At 35.5% G+C, this 24,490-nt stretch overlaps 3 protein-coding genes across 8 annotated transcripts; 2 read left to right on the forward strand and 1 right to left on the reverse strand.

Annotated features, from left to right (window-relative positions):
- Nucleotides 1-294: 294 nt before the first annotated feature.
- Nucleotides 295-4,797, reverse strand: LOC108338447 (vacuolar protein sorting-associated protein 29). Of its 2 annotated transcripts, none has more exons than XM_017575336.2 (4): nt 4,641-4,797; nt 2,873-3,041; nt 1,812-1,949; nt 295-818 (listed from the first exon to the last, which is right to left on the reverse strand). In XM_017575336.2, the coding sequence occupies exons 2-4, from the start codon at nt 3,002-3,004 to the stop codon at nt 516-518; spliced, it is 573 nt and encodes a 190-aa protein (XP_017430825.1). In that variant the 5' UTR covers nt 3,005-3,041; nt 4,641-4,797; the 3' UTR covers nt 295-515. The 2 variants fall into 2 exon arrangements, with proteins under 2 accessions (XP_017430825.1, XP_017430827.1); XM_017575338.2 differs by having other exon boundaries at nt 2,873-3,044.
- A 3,832-nt stretch (nt 4,798-8,629) lies between these two features.
- Nucleotides 8,630-10,112, forward strand: LOC108338027 (1-aminocyclopropane-1-carboxylate oxidase). The gene is made up of 4 exons (XM_017574671.2): nt 8,630-8,788; nt 8,900-9,126; nt 9,252-9,585; nt 9,667-10,112. Exons 1-4 carry the CDS (start codon nt 8,684-8,686, stop codon nt 9,931-9,933), a joined length of 933 nt encoding a protein of 310 aa, XP_017430160.1. The 5' UTR covers nt 8,630-8,683; the 3' UTR covers nt 9,934-10,112.
- Nucleotides 10,113-17,753: 7,641 nt separating this feature from the next.
- LOC108338025 (1-aminocyclopropane-1-carboxylate oxidase 4) lies at nt 17,754-19,669 on the forward strand. 5 transcript variants are annotated; one of them, XM_017574664.2, is made up of 4 exons: nt 17,754-17,933; nt 18,495-18,721; nt 18,845-19,178; nt 19,260-19,669. In XM_017574664.2, exons 1-4 carry the CDS (start codon nt 17,763-17,765, stop codon nt 19,518-19,520), a joined length of 993 nt encoding a protein of 330 aa, XP_017430153.1. In that variant the 5' UTR covers nt 17,754-17,762; the 3' UTR covers nt 19,521-19,669. The 5 variants fall into 5 exon arrangements, with proteins under 5 accessions (XP_017430153.1, XP_017430154.1, XP_017430155.1 ...); XM_017574665.2 differs by lacking the exon at nt 17,754-17,933 and adding an exon at nt 17,956-18,406; XM_017574666.2 differs by lacking the exon at nt 17,754-17,933 and adding an exon at nt 17,956-18,359.
- The last annotated feature ends 4,821 nt before the right edge of the window (nt 19,670-24,490 follow it).

The following is a 24,490-nucleotide window of genomic DNA, read 5'->3' on the forward strand; positions in this document are numbered from 1 at the left end:
CAGTATTAAATTCTAGAAAATTATTAGTTTAACTTTCAGAAAATTTGTAATTTTGATGTAATCCGGAACTTTAAATATGTTTTCGTTATTTTCATCTAATTGAATAAAAAAACTAATATGTCCATTTAAAAGTATCACGAAGAATAGTTTGAGTAACTAAAAGAAATAAATATAAGCAAAAAATGAAATCTGATTAATATTGCGAATTTTCTGAAATCTAGAGACTAAAATCATAGGGGGAAATAACAAAACCAAGATCTCTGGCTCTGAACCAATTTCTGGTAAGACGAGTAATACACAAAGCTGTTACTGATTAATAAGTCATTAAGTTTTGGCACAGATCACAAATTAATCAAAGCCTAAGAATCCTATGACATGGCCAAATACAAGTGTACATAAAAAACAAAAAATAAAACTAAAAGCAGTGCACCCTTGAAAAGTTTGAACGAGGAAAAAAAAAACTAAACAACAAAATGAGTGAAAGATAAAAGAGATCAGGTCCAAAATCCTAGTGTTTAATGGGCAGAGTGGCTGGTAGTTGTTTTCTTAAAATCAATCTTATCAACCTTAACCTCTCCATCGATAAGTTCATATACATAAACCACAACTCGCAGACCATCGATATCCATAAGGACAAAGCTTGGGTTCACGTCATAAGTGATACTGCTGTAGGCACCTGTTGCAGAACCTGGATTTATAACCACACCTCCCTCGTGTTTGTAAGCTGTAAATTGATGGGTGTGACCTGTGACAAGGATGTCTACATCCAGCTGCCTCTGTAGCATTGCCAGTGAGTCTAGGTCTCCCCATGGAATAACCTTCACAATCAATAAAGACTCATATTATCATATATAAATGCATTTTATAGCAAGGTTTAGGTTTCTACTAAACAGAAGCAATAACAGTTTCCAAAAAAAAAAAAAAAATCTAATCACGGCAGGAATACGGTTGAAAAAATAAAATATAACAGATCCAAACTATAACTGTTAAACTTAAACACCATCAAGAAAGACGGGAAAGAGACTATAAATAAACCTATAAAAGTGCAGCGTAGCAGAATGAAGTATATCATTTAGCTCATATTAAAGCGGTCAGCTGTAGCAAAGTAACATACAGCAGGAATAACTACAACTCCAACCCACAAACCTTTGATGGAAAGACTCCAGTGCTGCACCCAAAACGGCCAAGAAAATCCTATACGATAATATCTAGAAGGCGAAATGGTGCAAATGAGTTCTTCTAACTAGAAACCACTGTTTGTGGCCCCATCCATACTACTCGATTTTGATCTATTACAGTAGCTTTTGTGGTTTTAACTTTTTTGAATTGGTCCCAATTTTGTTAAATGTTACATTTCCTTCATCTCATCCGGTTACCCATTCCCGTTGAGTCCAAGTTCGACAGAAATCAATTGTTCAGAAATCTTAATTACATGTTCTTCTTTATACAGAAAATAATAGGGGAAATGGTGAAAGGATGTGTGTAGGACATCGGGGCATGTTGGAAACTGATTAATTCTGTGTGGTGCCAAAACAGTTTCAATGGAGAGTGCCATTTGCCACAAACTTCGCTCTAGGGTTGCAGGCTTGTGAGATGTGACAAATTTTAATGGACTGAAATAAATTAACTTTGGCTTGGGTTGTAATTGATATTTTAAAACCTTCCAATTCATCCCAAATAAGTCCCAAGTTATCTTAGATATTCGATTTTCTATTGATACATCAAAAGGTAATTTCTTTATGATTTATCCATGCTACCAATTTTCTTAGGTCCATTTTAGATAAAGCCGGGAAAAAGACTCAAAATCAGACCTGATGACCATGGCATAGTCCGAGCTTAAATTGGCCAATGGTTAGTGTTTTGGTCTCTGGATATTTCGTCTCTTCATCATACTCACCGCGGGTTATATGCAAGTCTGGACAAAGAGTCTTTAAGTAGTCATGAATTTCCTGAGCAGAAATGAAGTAAAATTAGCTTATGCATTCAACCATAAAAAAATCTAACTTTATATCAAGTTAATGTGAATAAAATATGCAGTATATAAAGAAAAAAACATAACAAATCTAATGAATTATTTTTATTAGGTGCAGAGAGATAATTAATGCATTACAAAGGGGGATAAATAAAGCATAAACAGAAGCTGTTGTCCTACAAGAATGTGACAGTACTGTACCCCTGATACCAGGGGTAGTATTGTTGAACAACCTAAATCATTATTGCTCCATTCTGTTGTCATCAATAATAACACAGTTTCACTGATCTTAACAGGCTTGATAACCAGTTTTATATGCACATAAAAATGTTTTGGGCTACTGAAAAGAATGTTCAATAATATATACAAGAAAACAGGGTGTGGGGAGACAATGAACAGTCTTTCAACTTGCCCTTTGGAAATAGCAATAATGGATGTTATAGGAAAAATCAGGGAGCATCCCACCAGGCCTCAACACAATGTCACTGCCCACAGAAACCATCACAAACCTTCCATGCAGGCACCAACGATTACCCCCAAATTACTAATTGTTCAACACTCATCAATTTTCAACCATTGAATCACAATGATAAAATAAACAACACAAACACTGACAAAACAAAATTTGATGTGCTCCACAGCAAAACGTTCTTGTAAACACATGTAATGAGAGCAAACCTTTCCAAATGAACTCAACAACTACAAGATTTTAGAGAGAACATTTTATTTGTCAAAAGACAAGGGAAGATGAAAATTTCAGACCTTCTAACCTGTGTCATGTGTTCATTCATAATAAAGAAGTTGAAAACCATAAAGCAGAAGATATTGATTATATTCAAACAAAGCATGGCAACAGTCAAAACTGAACCAAGAATAATTATTTCAATAAGATGGACATACTTTAACACATAAATTTCCAGTACAAATTATGTGTTGGATCTTGCCAGGGACAAGCATGGATTTGAACTTTGCAGGAAGATCAGGTGCCCTGTGGGGTATGTGCAAATCCCCCAGGGCTAAAACAAGCACCATCCTCAAGAATCAAAAACCAAAAGTGTACTCGGGGAACCTGCTGAAACAATCAATTGCCCATATATAAAGAAACAGTTATTAACTGCTAAGACAATTTATCGAACAGAATTTACCAATTGCGGTAATCAGAAATTCATATCAACGTTAGTTTGCTAAAATATAACCTGCTTTGAAGAGAGAATGAAAACCTATCCACAACTTCATCAAATCTCTTATCAATCAATAAATCCTTTTTCTATCGTTATATTTTATTACAACAGCCCAAATACCAACCCATGCCAATCGCTTGACCTGTGTCCAGGGGGCTAACTATCCCACATCTTATGTGGAAAAAAGAAAATTTTTGAGGACAGAGGAACATGTATTATAAGAGAGGATAAGATATCCTCCTGAACAAGAATGAAAGCAAAACAAGCCTATAACAACTTGAGCAAGATAATTAACAAAGAAAAGCTTAAACATTCTCTCAGCACATAAAGAAACCACTATGGAATATCTGCTGGCTGAACACCATAAAGCAGCTAGGAAGAATACTTTATACCAAAGCTAATGTAGTTTGAAAAAATTATCTTTGAAAATTATGGCACTCCTCTCTGGCCTAGGCACCAAATAATGGCACCCATTGGGCACTTGTAAAAGGTTCCCTCTCATTTTATGAATCTCAAACCCCCCAAATGGACACAAGAGAAACCCCCGCAATTTTTGAAGTAATTTTAATATATCTGAATGGTGAAATGAAGTTTCATACAATTCAGGCTTGCATGTCACCGAAAAAACAAGACTGTTAATGTGAGAGGTTTTAGTCCCTTAATCTTCATAGGTATTTCCAACTTTTTATGGGTGTGATTCACATGAAAGAAACTATTAATCCGAATATAGAATTTGTGAGAAATAATCCAATAAAAGCTTATCCAGTGTTAATCAATCCCTAATGACCTATTCTATATACAAATACCATTCGTTTCCTGCTCAAAAACCACTATCTTGCTCGAAAAGGAAAAAGAATCTGACCCTAAGAATGCCTGGTTGGAAAGAACAACGCCAGTTAGTGAATTCTTAAAGTTTAATAGTCTTTTACTTGAACAGCAAGAAGCTGAACTTCAGAAACGAAGTTAAAAACATTTCCTCCAAATTATACAATTCTCCATTCGCCTAAAAACATAATAGAGCCACATTTCACATTAACAAATCCACATTTGTTACCACAGAAGTTACATCTATCCTAATTCGAATTCACTTCAAGTTCATTTTGTCACCAAAAGCGAGGAGCAAACAAATTAACCAATTCTCGGAAACCCAAAACGAGCCTAGGGAAACTAATTCCATTTTCTGGGATAAGATTCATGCAGAATCTCACCGATCCAAAAAAATAAAATAAAATATATTAGTCAAAGGAATTAGAACACGGGTCACAAGCCTAGAAATCTCTCTTTAAACCGAGTGCCTAGAAATCGAAAAATAGATCAGAGTGACAGAAACGCATCAGATCCCTAAAACAATCCACACTCCTAAAATTCGAAATTAAAACAAAAACGCATACGATCGAATATAAATAATCAGAGTCAGAATAAAAAAATTGATAATAGGCGACGGGTGAAGAAAGAAAATCAAAGGACGATTGAAGCATAGAGAGAACCTGAGAGAAAGCGCCAGATTGGAGAAGGGTGAGATCGAGAGAAGCTAGAGCAAGACTCCACAGAAGTTGCTCGCTACCATTCCAAACGCAAACCCCAATTCTAACACTGGCACCTGCACCAAAATATGCTAACTAAAAATTTAATTCCATTAATTAAGTGATTAATTGTGATTATCATTTATTATTATGTAATAATAATAGTATTATGGCTGCTGACTAAGGCTGACTAAGCCTAAGGCCACGTTATTTTTTCACAAATTAAAGATAATTTAGCTTAATTAGTACCAAAATATTTATATAAAAGTAAACTGTGAAATATGAAAGTTTATACGCGACTTTAATTATTATTTGTAAAAAGGTCAGTTACCATCTCCGACTTCTTTTCTTTGAATTTCAAGTGAATTGGATTGAATGAATTTGAAAGCCCAAAATTGGACCCAGATTTGCACGTCCATTGTGAAGCTTCTTCCTGCACCTCGTAATTTCTTCCTCACCTCCATTCGTTTTAAATTTCCAATTTTATTCTCTTTTTATTTTGAGTTTTGGAACCTGTAATTCAGAAATATATAGAATGGATAATTCGAAATGCAAAATTTATATTATGAATTGTATATTTTAAAATAAAAAAAATTGTAATTATTGCTATAAATATTAATAAGTCTTCCACCCACGAAAGTGAAAAATTATTTCAATGATAGATATAATTTGACATCCAAAAAGAACACTTTACAATTCAAAATGATAATATTTCATTTATATTTATTTTACTTTTTAACTTAGAATACTTATCAATATTCTTATATTATTAAAATAGGTGTATTTTGTTTAGACCAAAATCAAAGTATTATTTTTCTTATTTTAGAATGTAAAATAAATCGTTTCAATTATTTACCGAAAAACTCTATAATCATTGTTACACAAACACACTAACATTAGTTGTTATTTTTTTATTATCTGTACTGATAGGTCCTCCCGGCATAAAGACACGCCGTCCAGTAATCCGGACGTCCGCCAAATAGTCTAGGACCGTCCGTCCTTGGAAACCGGACGACCGTCCAAGGACGTCCGCCCAGGAATCAGAACCGAACGAGCGGCCAACCATCTGAGAGGTGGACGTCCGCCCAAGGTTTGCATGTCCGCCCAAAGTGGAGTGTCCGCCCAATGTGGAGCGTATGCCAGTGTGGAGCGTCCGCCAGTGGAACATCCGCCCAATATGGAACGTCCGCCCAAGGAGTGGACGTTCGCCCAAAGAAGTAGGACGATCGCCCAAGGACTGGGTCCGCCAATGTGGAGCGTCCGCCCAGTGTGAAGCGTCCGCCCAATGTGGTAAGTCCGCCCAAAGTGGAGCGTCCGCTAGTGTGGAGCGTCCGCTAGTGTGGAGCGTCCGCCCAATGTGGAGCGTCCGCCACTGGAACATCCGCCCAATATGGAACGTCCGCCCAAGGAGTGGACGTTTGCCCAAAGAAGTAAGACGTTCGCCCAAGGATTGGGTCCGCCAATGTGGAGCGTCCGCCCAGTGTGAAGCGTCCGCCCAATGTGGTAAGTCCGCCCAAAGTGGAGCGTCCGCCCAATATGGAACGTCCGCCCAAGGAGTGGACGTTCGCCCAAAGAAGTAGGACGATCGCCCAAGGACTGGGTCCGCCAATGTGGAGCGTCCGCCCAGTGTGAAGCGTCCGCCCAATGTGGAGCGTCCGCCAGTGTGGAGCGTCCGCCCAATGTGGAGCGTCCGCCACTGGAACATCCGCCCAATATGGGACGTCCGCCACCCAAGGAGTGGACGTTCGCCCAAGAGCTGGACGTCCGCCCAGTGTGGAACGTCCGCCCAAGGAGTGGACGTTCGCCCAAGAGCTGGACGTCCGCCCAAGAAGTAGCACGTCCGCCGCCCAAAGAGAGGACATCCGCCCAGAGTAGGACGTCCGCCCAGAGGAGGACGTTCGCCCAAGAGCTGGACGTTCGCCCAAGGAATTGACGTCCGCCCAAGAGCTGGACGCCCACCTAGGGTAACATCCCTGACCGACCATCATTCCCAACCGACGCACTTCGCTGATTACACGGTTAAATGCTAATGACACATTAAGTCCTTAATAGAGATTAAGGTATTATTGGGCCGTTTAAAGGCCCCCAAAAGGTAAAAGCCCATTACGATCAGTATAAATAAAGGTCTCAGGTATGATTTCTAGACAGATTGCTTAGAACGCAACACATGCATGCATTATTCAACGCCTTGTCATATTACTGACTTGAGCGTCGGAGTGCCTTTAGCAGGTACCCGGCCCCTTCCCACTGGGAGGGTGAAGCAGCGCTAAGGAGAGGAAGGACGCCCGTCCAGTTTGGAGCTGAATGCTAAGGATCACCCGCCAGGAGGGGAGGACGTCTGTCCCGCTTGGAGCAGGGAGCGAACGTCCGGATTGGAGGACGTCCGCCCAGTTTGGAGCACAGAGTGATCGTTCATCTTGGTGCCGCCCGCCAGTGAAGCTTGCTTCGGTTCGTGACCATTCATCCGCCCGGCTTCAGCATTCGTCGTCCGCCCGTCCGCCTTCAACAGTAAGCTCGTGTGTTTTTGCAGGGTCCGCCCGGACACAGTCGAAACATATCTAAAACTACTCTATTATTATTATTTTTACTCAATTTAAAGATGCAAAATCCAAACACAATTTGAGAGTTAATTTAAGAGTATAACATATCAAATGCAAAACTACTTCTCTCTTTGTTCTCTAAATAGCTTGAAAACAATTACACTCTTCATGGTTACTTTGGCAAGAGCTTCCAATTGGTCAAGTGGTCAAATTCTTGACTTTCTGCTTCAATCAATCATGTTGAGTTGACTCCTTAAGTAAAATTGTATCAAGAATTAGAAAGATACCAAAAAATGAAAATATATAATATAAAAAGAGATTTTCATGCGAGAATAATGGATTAATGGCGTCCAGCCGTCCAATTTAAACAGTGTTAGATTTTTTAAGTTCAATTAAGACGGCTAAACATGGTCTGAACAATGTGATTCTTTTCTTATACAGAGTTTAAATATGTTTCTCATTTCCATAAATATATTACTTTTATAACATTTTTATTGACTAAAATTAGATAATGTTTCTCATATAACACCAACTATTATTTTGAATTACGTATAATATTTTTTAACCTGATTTAATACAAATTAATTATTATTAATAATTAACACGATCCACTTTATAAAAATGATCATAATGATCCGGTTTGTTAAATCAGCTAATGATAATTTGCTAATGTATATGGAGTATAAATTAATTTATGATTGTAAAAATTATTCAGTAGACGAGACAATTGATTATATATGAATACACTAAAAGGAAAATATAAATACACAGATTATATGAAAAAGTATTTAAGTAATTTCTTGTTTTGATCATATTTAGTTTTTTTAGCATTTACTTATCTTATAAAGCTAAAATAAACACATTGAAAATTAAAAAAAAATATATTAAGCAAGAGATTTTTTTTTTTAAAGCAAGAAGCTGCAAGTATGAAAGGAATTGTTGGTATAGAAGAAAAGGAAGTAAAGGGAAAAGTCTCTTTTTCACCCGTGATCGGATATGGTAGTAGTGGAACAGAAAGTAACTACTTGTTCGACTGCTGACCAATGAAGAACGATAAATGTTTGAAAGTAATAAAGTAATAATAAACTGTTGTTGATAAGACTCATTTTTTAAAAGTTTTGACAAATTTTTTGTTATTATTCATTTGTTCAAGAAAATAATCTAACACTAACCTAGTATACATTTGAGAGGTCGGTAGAATCTACCTCAATACCGAAAGGTTTGAAAGGTGGGAGGACCCTTCATATAACTCCAATGTTCCACGTTACAGTTGATAATTCAATGACACAAAATTAAATGATCAAGAGACTTCGTGATTCATGTGCCTTAACCTAACATCATTCTTCCTATTTTTCACCAGTACTGTACACTTAAATTTCTATAAATACCAAACACATAGTTTCCAATCCGCACACAGAAACAAACTCTGATTACGTCGAGTGACAAGAGAGATAAAGAAAGTGAGAGATGGAGAAGTTTCCCGTGATCAACTTGGCGAATATCAACGGTGAGGAGAAGAAGGCTACGCTAGAGCAGATCGAAGATGCTTGCCAAAACTGGGGATTTTTTGAGGTACCCCACCAACTTCCTCATAACACCTTTCTCCGTATACATTTGCAAGCTAAGGTTTTGTTGATGTTGTTCATTTTGACTGTGCTAACGAAGATGCTTTCGTGATTGTAGTTGGTGAATCACGGAATACCCCACGAACTTCTTGATAGGGTGGAAAGGTTAACAAAAGAGCATTATAGGAAATGCATGGAGAAGAGGTTCAACGAGGCTGTGGGAAGCAAGGGGTTAGAGCGTGTCCAAGACGAATTGAAGGACATGGACTGGGAGAGCACCTTCTTCTTGCGCCATCTTCCAACGTCCAACATCTCTGAAATCCCTGATCTCACAGAAGAGTACAGGTAAACAAATTGAAAACTAAGAGATTCACGTATATGCATGAATCCTGACATATTGCTCGTAATGTGACACATATATATCACTGTGTGCACTTGTCATGTCTTAACTGGAGGAGGTGATGATGCAGGGATGCAATGAAGGAATTTGCAGAGAAATTGGAGAAACTGGCAGAGGAGTTGCTGGATATGCTGTGTGAAAATCTTGGATTGGAGAAGGGGTACTTGAAGAGGGCGTTTTATGGATCAAGAGGTCCTAATTTTGGGACAAAGGTGGCAAACTACCCTGCGTGTCCAAAGCCAGAATTGGTGAAGGGTCTTCGTGCCCATACAGATGCGGGTGGGATAATCCTTCTCCTGCAAGACGACAAGGTGAGTGGCCTTCAGCTTCTCAAAGATGGGAAATGGGTGGACGTACCTCCGATGCGTCATTCCATTGTTGTTAACCTTGGCGACCAGATTGAGGTATGCTAACTAAAGACGTTTCTTGTTTATTAACTGTTTAACGTAATGTAATTGTAGTAATTGTGATGAAACATTTGACAGGTAATAAGCAATGGGAAATACAAGAGTGTAGAACATCGTGTGATTGCTCGAAGTGATGGAACGAGAATGTCGGTGGCGTCATTCTACAACCCTGGCAGTGATGCTGTTATCTATCCTGCACCACCATTGTTGGAGAAAGAGGCAAAGGAGACAGAGGTTGTGTACCCTAAATTTGTGTTTGAGGATTACATGAAGCTCTATGCTACGCTCAAGTTCCAACCAAAGGAGCCTAGATTTCAAGCCTTCAACGCTCTCAACTCCTCTTAGATTCCTTCCAACTCCCCCGCACCTTCATTATAAGTCTATTACTCTCTACAAGAAGAATTTTTATTTATTTAAAATAGAAAAGGATAAAGACTGCAAGACATTTATTTTCTAATTATTCAGTGCTTATTACAACTGCTGTTTGTTTACCTTCTTTATAATACAACGCAATTATTCTTATAATAAACAGTGTATTTTCCTCTTCCCTGGAATATTTGTTAGGTATGTTGAATTCTAGTATTTTTATTTACTCCATTGTTTTTGGAAAATAATAAGAACTGACATTACAGGGTTTTTTTACGAGGCAGATTTAATTGCCTTATCATGGAAGTAGGGAAAAAAGTTTAAAACTAAACGTGCAGTCTCCACACAACTTCAAGTGAAAGAGTCGTATTCTTGCTTTCACATGACTTCAAATTACGTTTAGTTGCCCACACAACAAATATATTGTCTCGTTCAACGAGACAAATAAGTTAAAAGTGAATTTGGTTCTCACTCAGGGAATATGTATTCTTGTCCAATGAGGGGTTAATTTCTGAAAGTGATTAATGAAAGAAAGAAAGGGAGTTCTGATGTGTGGAAACACAGATAAACTTGAAATTCTGTCAGATGTGACTCTAGAACATCAAAACTTCATTCAATCATCAATTCCATAAAAAATGTACGTTTTGGATCAATATGAGTAGTTAAATTCCCATTTTATTAGGATTGAATGTAATAATAACTCAACTTCTGTAATATAATTTCTATTTATTTATATGTTCTATTTAGAATAATAATGTATATGCTGGGGTATCATATTTTTTTAATGTATCTAATCATTAGAAAATGAATTGAAACATAAATATAGATAAAGCAATTAAGAAGATTGATTCTAGGAATGAATTTAATTTTTGATCATTTTAGACATATGATTTTAATGTAAATTGTATGTTAATTTGACTAAGAAATTAGTAATTTAAGATATAGATTTAAAACTTTCTCCTAAGGAATTAGGACTAGTATGTTTTTGATGTGAATGAGTGAATGAGACACAGATATTGTATAGAGATATTCCAATTTTGATAAAACTTTTACTGAATCATTTTAATAAACTTATAAATTTGTTGTCAAAAATGCGTTTTATTTTGCTATGAATCAAACCATACTTTTATCAAAGCTATAATTAGTAAATAACAATAATTAGACAAACAAGCATAAATTCATTAGGAAAAATGATACTTAAATTTCTATTTTACTACTTGTAACAAATTAGTTCATTCGCCAAAGAGTTAACACTAACTCCGAAACTAATTGGGGTTGAAAATAATGTAACTCAACTATATGATTTTATCTATACTATTTTGTGGTATCTGTAACATCCCGATTATATAATAATCAATATTATATAATAAGGACGTTAACATTCAAATATAGAGAACAGTCGGAGTATGACGTGTAATTAAATGTAATAAATTACAGTCATCCAAATAAAAGAAACTGAAAATTCAAACTTAAACAATTGAAAGGATTAAACACTACAAGTGTTCAATCAATAAATTCTAAGAAGACTATTCTGCGAAATCAGTAACCTCCAGCTCTTGCTCCAAGGGAAACTCCAAGTGGATGATCATCGCCAAAGAAACATACCCAAACAGCACATAACAAAAACAATGCAAGGGTGAGCTAGATATAAAAACATGTTATACAGATAGCACAATTAAATTCAATGTTATCATACTTAGATTCGTATAAAAGAACAATTAGAGCATATTCATTAAACCATAATTCCATCCACTCATACAACATGCAAAAGTCATTCAACATGGTAAATTGACATCTACAGACTTGTTACTTTATAGACCGACTCGTTACTTCATAGACAGACTCGTCCGGACTTGTATGAATTCTGTGTAGCTTCGATGTTCGTGCACCCGGGTGATGTAGTAACTGGAACTCTCATCAGCTGCCACCCGAGGTTAGTCCTATCTGTCCAGATAATCCCTAGGACTAGGACCTCCTGCCGTTCCCACACATGACGTACTCCCCTCTACGTGAGGACGAGTACTCACGGAACATCAGGATGAACAACCGGCTAAGCTTCCCACATTCATACTTTACAAATCTCAATAATCAAATTCTGAGTCGTTCCTCCTTGGAACGCTCATTTAATCATTCATACTTTCATTTCATCTCATATATAGTTCATCATTCACTTTTGATCATATATTCATAAATTGTAACCGAAATATTTAAATAACATAACTTACTGTTACTTTGAACCTTAACCCCAATTATGAAAAATCACATACCACCATATTATCCCAACAATTCCTACATATCTCATACATTCACATAATTCATGTCATAAATAATATTCCAAACATTGGTACACATAATTCAATCCAAAAGCAAAGGAAATTAAAATTCAACATATTTGTAAAATACTATTTGGACGAGCACCATTCACTGGACACTATTGGACGAACGCTCACTCACTGTTTGGACGAACGTTCAACTATTCGGACAAACGCTCAACAACTCGGACGAACGCTCAACTATTCGGACGAACGCTCAACTATTCGGACGAACGCTCAACTATTCGGACGAACGTTCGACATGCAACCTAAGGACGAACGCTCAACAATTTGGACGAACGCTCAACTATTTGGACGAACGCTCAATATGCAACTTAAGGACGAACGCACATACTATTTATTTAAGGACAACGCTCACTGGACGAACGCTCACTAGGACGAACGCTCAATGGGACGAACGCTCAATGAGACGAACGCTCACTGGACGAACGCTCATTGGGAAGGACGAACGCTCACTCAGTGGGAGGACGAACGCTCACTTAGTGGGAGGACGAACGCTCACTTCTATATTTAGGACGAACGCTCAGACTGGTTACTTAAGGACGAACGCTCAGAATACTTAAGGACGAACGTTCAAATACTTAAGGACGAACGTTAGCTATTTTGGACGAACGTCCAATTTGAAATCAAATTGGACGAACGACGTTTCTGCAGAATTCTGCAGAATCGCGTGCAGTGTTCCAGAAACTCAGAAACTTCATTTTTCAACCCAAAAATACCCAGATTTGCATCAACCACAGCATCATTCAACAATCAAACGAATAAAATCTAACTCCCCTTACCTCTTGAAGACCTCCTAGCAAATCTTGAACCAATCTTTGCACTGTGTTCCTCCTCCCTCTGCTGTTCCAGTCCTCTGCTACAGTGCCAGCTCTCCCTTTCCAGATTTTGCAGCAAGCCTATTGCTCCTCCAGATGCAGCACCGAACACCCCTCTCAGAGATATGGCAGCAAGAATTCTACTCTTCCCGAAGTTCAGAACCAACACCCCAAGAATCCGTGGCTTCTTACCTTTAAGGAAAACAACTAAATTGGACCCTCCACTGCTGGAAGAACCACAACCGTTCCCTTCTACTCCTTGGTGCAGTGTCCACTGAGCTCCTTCCCCCACTAATCAAAGTGCAGCAGCCCATTAGAAAGGCTTACCCTACCATTTTCATTTTTAAAAAAAAAATAAAAAGGACACCCGTCCTTACATTATCAAAACATTGAAAAATATTTTTTGAACTTAGACAAGGATCAAACAATTTAGAGTTTTGGTTCTAAACATAGACTATAATCTATTCTGAAAAACATTTTCTCAATGCAAATTTTGTGTTAAAATAATTAAAAGATTAGTATTTAAAGAATTAGGACTCACTTTGTGCTTAAGTTATTTTAGAAATATATTTAGAAATATATTGTGTAAATTATTATATTGAGTTTAGTTCGTAAATTCCAACTTCAATGAATTCCAAATTCTAATATTTTTGTATATATTAATGGTATAAAAGTTTATTGAATATTAACGGGACAAATTTTATTAAGGAAAGATAATAATTTTATTCCTTTATAATTTCATTCTCCATGAATTCTATGGTGGAAAGACCTTTTCAAAATTAAGAGTGACACTAACTCATTTATACGTTATCTAATGTCTCTCGCCAAATTAGAACAATTATTCTTAGATATTGTGTTGATGGTTGGATTTTTTTTTTATTAAGATGATTAGATTGCATAGTATTTGGATTTTTCATAAAACAATTTTTCTTAGATATTATGTTGATGGTTATAGTTTTTTATTAAAATGGTTGAATTATATAGTATTTGGATTTCTTACATTGTTAAACTTAGGTATAAACATTGTAATAACAATTATTTGCTTTGTTGATACTCTTAATTATCTATTATAATTTCTCTACATTTGTCATTGTTATAACTATTTTGAACTTTTATGATGACTTCCAAAATTACGTTTGTATTGCACAGAAAATCAATTTAATTAAAACGGTTAAATACATTATCTATAGATCAAGTTAGTAGGTAATTATTTACATACCAGTTCCATATCTGTTTTATGTTTTCCTTCTCATTTCTGCTTGTCAATCAGTGGCGAGGCAACTGATTAGGCTATGTGTTTGTCTTAAGAAACTATTAAATTATATATGAGAGTTCAGTTATAAAAGATTTATTGGTATGATTTGTATCTTGGACACTGATTTTAGTTTTTGTAAATGAGTCAATACACTTTAAGATGTTCTTATATTTATTTACCTAATAACAATTTATTTAATTTCTTAAAAATCTATATAAGAATAAATATAGAATTTTAGATTAAATTGAGTTTAATAAATATTAATAAGTAGCCTATGAAAGTCACAAAATAAAACCTATTTAACCCACATATATATATATATATATATATATATATATATATATATATATATATATATATATATATATATATATATATATATATTATATTAACAAAAGCTTACATTAATATAAGGATGATCCGTAAATCATCCCCTGTTATTTTATTTTTTCAATCAAAACTATTAAAAACCTATTTAAACTCTTTTTCACTCAAGGTTATGGTTAAATAACAATTTTGCTGCATCCTATCCAATCTATTAAACTGTGATAAAATTGTAATTATCTATTGATATTGTTAAATAAGACTTTTAGTTTTTCTTTAGTTTTTCTCTAATTTTAAAATATATTCAAATTTATTATATTTTAATGAAATGATATTTACATATCTTATTTTATTTAAATATTTATATATTGATTAAATTTTAAATAAACAAAATTGTAAAATGTAAAATTTGTAACTTAAAATATGAAGAATGAATATTTTTGTATCTTTTGGAAGACAAACTTAAACAGTTTTAATTATTAGTTATTAAAAATGTAAAAATAAATAAATTTTACCAATTATATATAAAATATAAAGAGTTATATTTTTTTAAAACATTTTTTATTGTAAAAATAAATAAATAGTTATATTACGTGATTAAATTTATTATTATATAAATATAAATACTAACACAATGAGATATTTGTTATTTTATTAATAACATAATTTGTAAAAATTTATTTTAAAATTGAAAGGAGTACAAATATCATTTGAAAAAAAATTAAGAGCTATGGACACAACTTTTCTTTATTAATTGTTGTCATAATTTAATCTAAATAACATTGAAATCAATACAATTAAAAAAAGAAATAAAACAAAATTTTAAAGATTAAAATTAAAATGTTAATCTAAAAAAAATTGTTATATTGTCATCAGTTAACAGTAAATTTACTGATATTGGATTAAAATTAAAATTTAATTATATTTAATTAATTTATCTTAATTTAATTATAACTAAATAATTTAATTTAATTATAATTAAAGTATTTAATTTAATTAATTTATAATTAAAATATTAATTTAATTAAATTATAATTAAACCTTTAATTTAATTATATTAAAATAATTAATTTAAGTAATAGTTTTTTTTTCTCTTATACACACTTTATATTTAACAAATCTCACTTTTAAAGTACATGTTTTGTTTATGTAAATAGTTTTTATATTTTTAATTTCGTTATTTTCATCAAAATACAAGTATTTTAATTAAAAAGTTCCCTGAGCTACAAATAAAAATATTGACAAGAAAAACCACTAACACGTTATAATTTTATGATAATATTTTTAATATAAAAAAAATTGATAAACTCATTAACTTTGATATCAATAAGTATGTATGGGTCGATATATGTTATTTTCATATATCTTGTTTAATCCTCTTCACTTGTAACTTTTTAAAAGCAAATAATCTATATTTTTATTTTCCCTGATTAAATCTTAAACTTTATCATGTTTCCAAATAGCACTATCAACTTCACTTTTATTCCAATATTGATCTTTAAGCTTTACATATTTTGAAAATAGTCACTTAATTAATTTTATCTTAATTAATCCTTAAAATTTACCCCCTTTTTTAAATAGTCTCTCATAGAATTGGTTTAAATTCTAAATCATTTTATTTTAAAACCTAGTCGTTTTATTTTATTTTCACAGAAAATTTTCTACATTAAAAATATAATTAATTTTATAAATAAATCACTCAATATAAATTTTATTACTTTTATTTTATCCCCTGTCTCTTTTTTTCCCCGAAATTATATCTTAATATTTAAATAAATGAACTATAACAAAATAATTAAATGAGTGATTTATATTGAAAATAAATAATCTCTCTCTAATTTGATAGAAATAACTATTGCCAAAAAAATATATTAGAATGCAATTAAAGTCAAGGGTCAATTCAAAAAAATGATAAACTCAAGGACTAATTTGAATTAGATTAAATGTTCATGATGTCTCCTTTAAATAACATTAAATAATTTATTAATTAACAACAAATAATTAGGTTTATTTTATTTGAGTTTTTCTTTCACGTTTCTCTCTCTAACTTATGTTATTTCATTAGGTTTGTTTCCACACGTGTCAAAACAATAACGTACGCAGTTCGCATACCATGAGAGCCTCCTTGCCCCACATAATTAAAAGACCATATTCAACTTACATGTTGGACTTAACTTCAGACACTTCATTCAATTTTTATGTGCTAAGAGAAACAAATTAGAGTAAAGAAGACTATTAGTATATTCTGGCAATATTCAACGTCTTCCCACTAAGAACAAAGTTTTCAAATTATGCACAGCAGAAATGTTCCTTTCAGTCAGACTCACAGCTTATCTTGTTCGGTGCCTCTTTCCCAAATGTTCAAATGAAATAATTTTCTTCCTTCTTTTTTGGATTTTCACTAATAATTTTCTTCCAGAATATAATATTAATCGTCCACTTGTAATTTTCAACCGATGGCATCCAACTCCTACTCACCAAATTTTTTATATATTTTCCAACTAAGAAATCGTGTATAAAATGCAGAAACTGTAGCTATTAACTCAGCTCACGCTTGAAAAATCACATCAGAAATATAAAACCACAACACGTCATAAAAAATATGATTTTTTTTTCACATCCTTTTGAGGGGTAACTTGTAAGCTATAGGTTCCAATCAGTTATAGATAAAGGTAAATTTTTTGGGTACCATACACAATAATATCATCGCAGATCTTCTGTTAATTAAATACTTGTAATATATCTGAATAATTGAGTTCACAAGTATTTATAAAAAGATAGAATAACAAATTTTACAGATTTATTTGCTTGTTCCATCTTCTAGGAAACCACGTTCTGAAACACTATAGTACAATTTAAGGGAAAATGCAAGGAAGATTGGCTTCGCCTCCACCCAGATGAATCCAACGATACAAAAAGTAGACAATTCAACCACGCAAATGACCATGTCGCATAGATTGTCCTAAGAAAGCATGCATCTCATGATTCATGAGGCACACAGTAGAATTTTTTATATGTCCTCTTGTCTTCACTGAACTCTTTGAATCACTATAAATGCCACGCACCTAGCTCCCCAATATGCACAAACAAACACATATACATCAAGATTACTTATTCGAACAAAAGAAAGAGAAGGCGCGAGAGATGGAGAAGTTTCCCGTGATCAACTTGGCGAATATCAACGGTGAGGAGAAGAAAGGTACCCTAGAGCAGATCGAAGATGCTTGCCAAAACTGGGGATTTTTTGAGGTACCCCACCAACTTCCTCATAACACCTTTCTCCGTATACATTTGCTGTTGGGTAAACGTTAAATGGATGGGGCCCACTTGTTGAATAAGGAAGCCAATGTTTCCTACTTTGTAAAGTGGAGGATTTTGAGGAAAGTGTCTTTCCTTTGTCTGCCGAAAATCTGCACCAATGCTTCTTGGAGTTTAACTCTTTTATTGGTTATAAAAGGAGAGTAAGGTGTGCAAAGAAAAACACACCACCGAGAAAGAAGTAGGCATCCTTGCAAAAGAGAAGAAAGAGAGGAATATTGTGAGTGTGTGAAAGAGAGAAAGCTAGAGGAGTGTGGTGTGTGTGTAGCATGAAATTCCAGAGAAGAAAAGAGTGGGATTGTATGTTATTGTGTTGAGTTATTGTGAGTTGTGATTATTGTGTGCACCACTGTGAGAGTTAAGAGTGATTGTTGTATTTCTGAAAGCTTTTATTTTCAATAAAAGTATATTTGATACCAACATTTGCAAGCTAAGGTTTTGTTGATGTTGTTCATTTTGACTGTGCTAACTAAGATGCTTTCGTGATTGTAGTTGGTGAATCACGGAATACCCCACGAACTTCTTGATAGGGTGGAAAGGTTAACAAAAGAGCATTATAGGAAATGCATGGAGAAGAGGTTCAACGAGGCTGTGGGAAGCAAGGGGTTAGAGTGTGTGGAAGACGAATTGAAGGACATGGACTGGGAGAGCACCTTCTTCTTGCGCCATCTTCCAACGTCCAACATCTCTGAAATCCCTGATCTCACCAAGGAGTACAGGTAAACAAATTGAAAACTAAGAGATTCATGTATATGCATGAATCCTGACATATTGCTCGTAATGTGACACATATATCACTGTGTGCACTTAACATGTCTTAATTGGAGGAGGTGATGATGCAGGGATGCAATGAAGGAATTTGCAGAGAAATTGGAGAAACTGGCAGAGGAGTTGCTGGATATGCTGTGTGAAAATCTTGGATTGGAGAAGGGGTACTTGAAGAGGGCGTTTTATGGATCAAGAGGTCCTAATTTTGGGACAAAGGTGGCAAACTACCCTGCGTGTCCAAAGCCAGAATTGGTGAAGGGTCTTCGTGCCCATACAGATGCGGGTGGGATAATCCTTCTCTTGCAAGACGACAAGGTGAGTGGCCTTCAGCTTCTCAAAGATGGGAAATGGGTGGATGTGCCTCCGATGCGCCATTCCATTGTTGTTAACCTTGGCGACCAGATTGAGGTATGCTAACTAAAGACGTTTCTTGTTTATTAATTGTGTAACGTATTGTAGTTGTAGTAATTGTGATGCAACATTTGACAGGTAATAAGCAATGGGAAATACAAGAGTGTGGAGCATCGTGTGATTGCTCGAAGTGATGGAACGAGAATGTCGGTGGCGTCATTCTACAACCCTGGCAGTGACGCTGTTATCTACCCTGCACCACCATTGTTGGAGGCAAAGGAGGCAGAGGTTGTGTACCCTAAATTTGTGTTCGAGGATTACATGAAGCTCTATGCTACGCTCAAGTTCCAACCAAAGGAGCCTAGATTTCAAGCCTTCAACGCTCTCAACTCTTCTTAGATTCCTTCCAACTCCCTCCCCCACCTTCATTATAAGTCTATAGCAACACAATACTCTACAAGAAGAATTTTTATTTATTTAAAATAAAAAAAGGATAAAGACTGAAATACTGCAAGACATTCTTATTACAATATTAGTTGATTTGTTTACTTTCTTTATAATATACAAGTAATTATTCTTTGTTGGGTATAGTTGATTTCTAGTATTATTTATCTACTCCATTATTTTGGACAATAAAAGCGAAGTTTCAAATTGGCTGCCATTACCAAAATGGATTAAGGTTTAATATTGTATGTGAAGATGGCATAAAAGTAAAGTATTGAGCACAACATTAAATTTAAAGTTGAAATCAGGATGATTGACGCAGGGGATGTCTATAAATTTGTCTCCTTAATCTCAAACATAACACACCATCTAACAAAAAATGGGTACAATTGAAAAGCTCTATTTCGCAGCTGATAATAATAATATATGTTTACTGCACAAATGTGTTAGTTTTTGTGTAGTTTGATTAAGTTTTTGTAGTGTGTTTTAGTCCCACATTGTTTAGTATTGTGAGATGATGTTCTTCACTTTGCTATATAAGAAAGCTTATGTAAGGTTTACAAATGCACCAAAACAAATACTTCTTAGTATTGTTTAAATCTCTCTTCTCTCCTTTATTGCCCTTGTTCCCAACAATTGGTATCAAGAGCCCATTTCTTAGTATGCTCTGTGGTTGCAACAGCGTTTGATCTTCCACATTAGAAAAGATTTGGTCAGAGTAAATTTTCTTAGTATGCTCTGTGGTTGCAGCTGTGTCTGATCTTCCACATCAGAAAATATTGTTTCTCTTGTTCTTGGGATCTCAGTTTAGAGAACTAGTGGGGGCTTTTCTTCAAAAGCAGTAGGAGCAATGGCAATGGACGAAGGCAAGATGAAGATTGAAAAGTTCGATGGTGCGGACTTTGGCTTTTGGAAGATGCAAATAGAGGACTACCTGTATCAGAAAGGTATGCAAGAACCTCTCACAGGCAAGAAACCAGAAGATATGAAGGAAGATGAGTGGAGCTTTCTAGACAGAAAAGCTCTCGGAGCCATCCGTTTGACGTTATCTCGTAATGTTGCTTTCAACATTGCAAAAGAAAAGACTACAGTTAGTCTTATGGCGGCCCTTTCCAGCATGTATGAAAAGCCGTCGGCCGCAAACAAAGTTCATCTGATGAGGCGGTTGTTCAACCTACGGATGACAGAAGGCACATCAACAGCGCAACATATAAACGAACTCAACACAATTACAATCCAATTGAGTTCAGTTGGAATCAATTTCGATGAAGAAGTACAAGCTCTAATACTTCTTTCTTCCCTACCAGAAAGTTGGAATGCTACTGTCACAGCTGTGAGTAGCTCCTCAGGAAGCAACAAGTTAAAGTTTGATGATGTTCGTGACTTAGTTCTCAGTGAAGAGATCCGACGGAGAGAGTCGGGTGAACCCTCAACCTCTTCAGTATTGCATATAGAGTCAAGAGGTAGAAGTTCAACCAGAGGAACTGGACGCGGCAAATCAAAGGAGAGACAGTCCAAATCCAGAAATCATCAAAGCTCTAACAAATCGAAAACTATCGAATGTTGGAATTGTGGGAAGACTGGCCACTACAAAAATCAATGCAGGAGTGCCTCAAAGAAACAGGAGGGGAAAGATGAAGCAAATGTTGCTACGACCTCAGGAGGAGGTGATGCGCTGATATGTTCCTTGGAAAACAAGGAAGAGTCTTGGGTGTTAGACTCTGGAGCATCCTTCCATGCAACCTCACAAAAAGAACTATTCGAGAATTATGTTTCTGGAAACCTTGGTGTTGAGACCTCGGCAAGCGTACCGGATCGTTCAAGTAATAAATCAGTAAGTCCGAATATCGTTTTCCCAAGGGATTTGTTTTGATTCACAGATTGATTAAAGTTTACTAATTTAGCGATTAATTTTACAACACAAGTAAGATTTGCATACAGATGAAATTAAAGAGGTAAAAATAGATGAATTAAAGTTCACTGGGGTTGAAATTCAAGTTCATCACTCCGGTAATTTTCTACTAACACAATTTCTCAAAATTAAGCATCGACATCCTAGGCGCATGCAGTCCTGATTCCTCAGAGACAGTTCTTAATCAATCAAACTAAATTGCTAATTCCTTAGCTAATTCAATTATCAGATTTGCCTTAAACACAATGTCACAGATGACTAAAAATTCCCTCCTATGTCTAGGACTCGAAATCCTTTAGCAGTTCTATCCTAGGTCCGCGGTCTCATACATTTTCCAATGATTTAACCGTTCAAATAGCTCAGATTTCCATCAAAAGCATGAAAAATAAAGATAAAACACAAAATTCAGACAAAATCATGAATTAATAGAGAAATTACAGAGTTTCAGAAATTTACTCTCAACCCCAGTGAAATGGAGTTTTAGCTACACATATACAACATAGAAGAGAGAAATGATGGATTGGATGGTGGAAATTGGTAAATTTCCACCATGAAAGCCCCTTGGAGCAGCTGCAGCAGCGTCCCTGGTCTTCTCCCCGTTCCAGATCCCCCTTTGCAAATGGCCACTGGATTCTGATATAAAGAAGATCCAATAATTGAGTCACGGGTGATTTTCTGAACGAGCGTCCAAATTCCTGGACGAGCGTCCAACTTCTGGACGAACGTCCAATTTCCTGGACGAACGTCCAACTTCTGGACGAACGTCCTCTCTTAGTCATTTTATGGACGAGCGTCCAAGTGCTTCTGCTGGACGAACGAGCGTCCTCTCCTGGACGAGCGTCCCATGCTGGACGAGCGTCCCCTGCTGGACGAGCGTCCTCTGCTGGACGAGCGTCCCTGGACGAGCCTCACTCTGGACGAGCGTCCCTGGACGAGCGTCCTCACTCTGCTGGGCGAGCGTCCTCTGCCGCTCTGGACGAGCGTCCTCACTCTTGACGAGCGTCCTCTTCTGCGCGCTGGACGAGCGTCCTCTGCATGCTGGACGAGCGTCCTCTGCACGCTGGACGAGCGTCCTGGACGAACGTTGGACGAGCGTCCTCTGCATGCTGGACGAGCGTCCGCTCATTTGCGACGAGCGTCCTCTTTCTTCTATGTGGCGCCCAGGCGCCCCTTTGTATCTCGCGCCCGGGCGCGACCCTCTCGGTAAAATCACGCCCAGAGCCCTTTTTCTCACGCCCGGGCGAAACTTTCGGCAAAACATCGTCCATTAAGCCTGGTCCAAGTCTTTTATGATATTCAATCCTTATTTTACATCAAAATAAACAACAAAAGCATCAAAAACATTTAAACAATCAAAATTATACTAATATCAACAATTATACACTTTTCATGAGAATTAACACTAAAACTTACTCAAAAGCCACACAATATAAGCAACAAAAACAAGTAAACTTCTCACCTATCAAACTCCCCCAAACTTATATATTTTCGTGTCCTCATGAAAATAGACAATAACAACACAATTGAACCCAACAAAGCAGTTAATATTCCATCACATAACCTCTGTCACAAGAGTAAAGATTGTACCTACACCTCCAAATATTCAGATCAAATGTTATAACTTCTATATTGACAAGTTCTTGAATCCAAAATGATAAGACAACCAGAAAAAGAATAAACCAGTAATGCTCAATCTGTGTTTATCTCAACCTGCAAGTGTTTACAACTCCAATTCATACTCAAATTGTCATCAACTACTTCATCAACTTTTGCAAGTCATCTCATATACACTTCAAACATTCTGATTTAAATCAAAAGGACTTTCTCAGGTTATAACTTGGCTTGGCTAGAAGAAACATGGTTTTACAGGGAAACAAAACAACACTAAAGAAGAGGAGAACAAGAACATAACACCATTGAAACTTTATTCATCAACTACCTCTTCATTCATCTCATAACACATTTTTTTTTTTTAATTTTTCTCTAATTTTGATACTTTTTTTTTTTAATTAATTTTTTTTTTCATCAGTTTAAGACTCAACTGATTATGATTTCCCCCAAACTTAATTTCTACCTATCATCTTGACAAATATGTTTCTTGTTCTCTTCTCCAAGAGTGTTGGATAAGGTAGATTGTTCTGTAATAAGCTCAGGGTTCACAACAAATATATATAAGGCTCAAACAGGATAACAAAGGATTAATATTCACGTATGGGTAGTCATCTGGCCAAGTAGCTAATTTCATCACACAAAACTGCCTTTCTCATTTCTAAACCAGAATGTATCTGTGTTAATAAGAATTATGCAAAAACCAAATTCATAGCAATAACAACTTCTCACTTGCTCTCAAAGCTTTCTCAATACACTCAGCTATTCAACTTCTGGGTCACAATCAATCAGATTCAAGAACCAGTCATATATAATCATAACACAAGCTCTAAAACTCAGATTTTTCAATAACAATCTCACAATCGTGCCAGTTATCATGGACAAAATTCCAAATTCAAATTCAAACTTCAAACACACAATTCACAATCAAATCATTGCAGAAACATAATTCAATCCACACAACCAACAGATTCAGATTCAATCCACACAACCAAAATAACTGAAAACATAAATAGATAGAGTTAGAAAGTTGGGTTGCCTCCCAGTAAGCGCTTGTTTAACGTCTTTAGCTTGACACTAAGAAGCACTCTGTGGTTGATCCAAGGGTTTGACATCATTCAGAAGTGAAGGTAGCAACTTCAAGTGCAACTTCTGTTCTCTTTTCTCTTCTTCCTCAGATGGAATCTCCTTTAAAACATCCAGATTAAGAGGTGAGGATATATGCTTCGTCTTCCGTGCAATCATGCAGACTTCTTCAAGTTCATCAATTAGAAAGCATGTATCTTCATCATTTGGGTGAGACATTGCTTCAAAGACATTGAAATTTACTTCTTCATCCTCAACTCTCACTTTGAGCTTTCCCTCATCAACATCAATCAACACTCGAGCAGTCTTCATGAATGGC

Source organism: Vigna angularis, chromosome 7 (assembly GCF_016808095.1).
Source record: "Vigna angularis cultivar LongXiaoDou No.4 chromosome 7, ASM1680809v1, whole genome shotgun sequence".
Taxonomy (NCBI): Eukaryota; Viridiplantae; Streptophyta; class Magnoliopsida; order Fabales; family Fabaceae; genus Vigna; species Vigna angularis.

Coding starts and splice junctions, on each gene's coding strand:
- LOC108338447 (XM_017575336.2), bottom strand. CDS start 3,004: ATGGTGCTTGTTTTAGCCCTGGGGGATTTGCACATACCCCACAGGGCA. Junction 1,950..2,872: donor CTGGAAATTTATGTGTTAAA/GTATGTCCATCT, acceptor ATTTCTGCTCAG/GAAATTCATGACTACTTAAA. Junction 819..1,811: donor GACTATGCCATGGTCATCAG/GTCTGATTTTGA, acceptor TTGATTGTGAAG/GTTATTCCATGGGGAGACCT.
- LOC108338027 (XM_017574671.2), top strand. CDS start 8,684: ATGGAGAAGTTTCCCGTGATCAACTTGGCGAATATCAACGGTGAGGAG. Junction 8,789..8,899: donor AAAACTGGGGATTTTTTGAG/GTACCCCACCAA, acceptor TCGTGATTGTAG/TTGGTGAATCACGGAATACC. Junction 9,586..9,666: donor ACCTTGGCGACCAGATTGAG/GTATGCTAACTA, acceptor AACATTTGACAG/GTAATAAGCAATGGGAAATA.
- LOC108338025 (XM_017574664.2), top strand. CDS start 17,763: ATGCACAAACAAACACATATACATCAAGATTACTTATTCGAACAAAAG. Junction 18,722..18,844: donor GATCTCACCAAGGAGTACAG/GTAAACAAATTG, acceptor GTGATGATGCAG/GGATGCAATGAAGGAATTTG. Junction 19,179..19,259: donor ACCTTGGCGACCAGATTGAG/GTATGCTAACTA, acceptor AACATTTGACAG/GTAATAAGCAATGGGAAATA.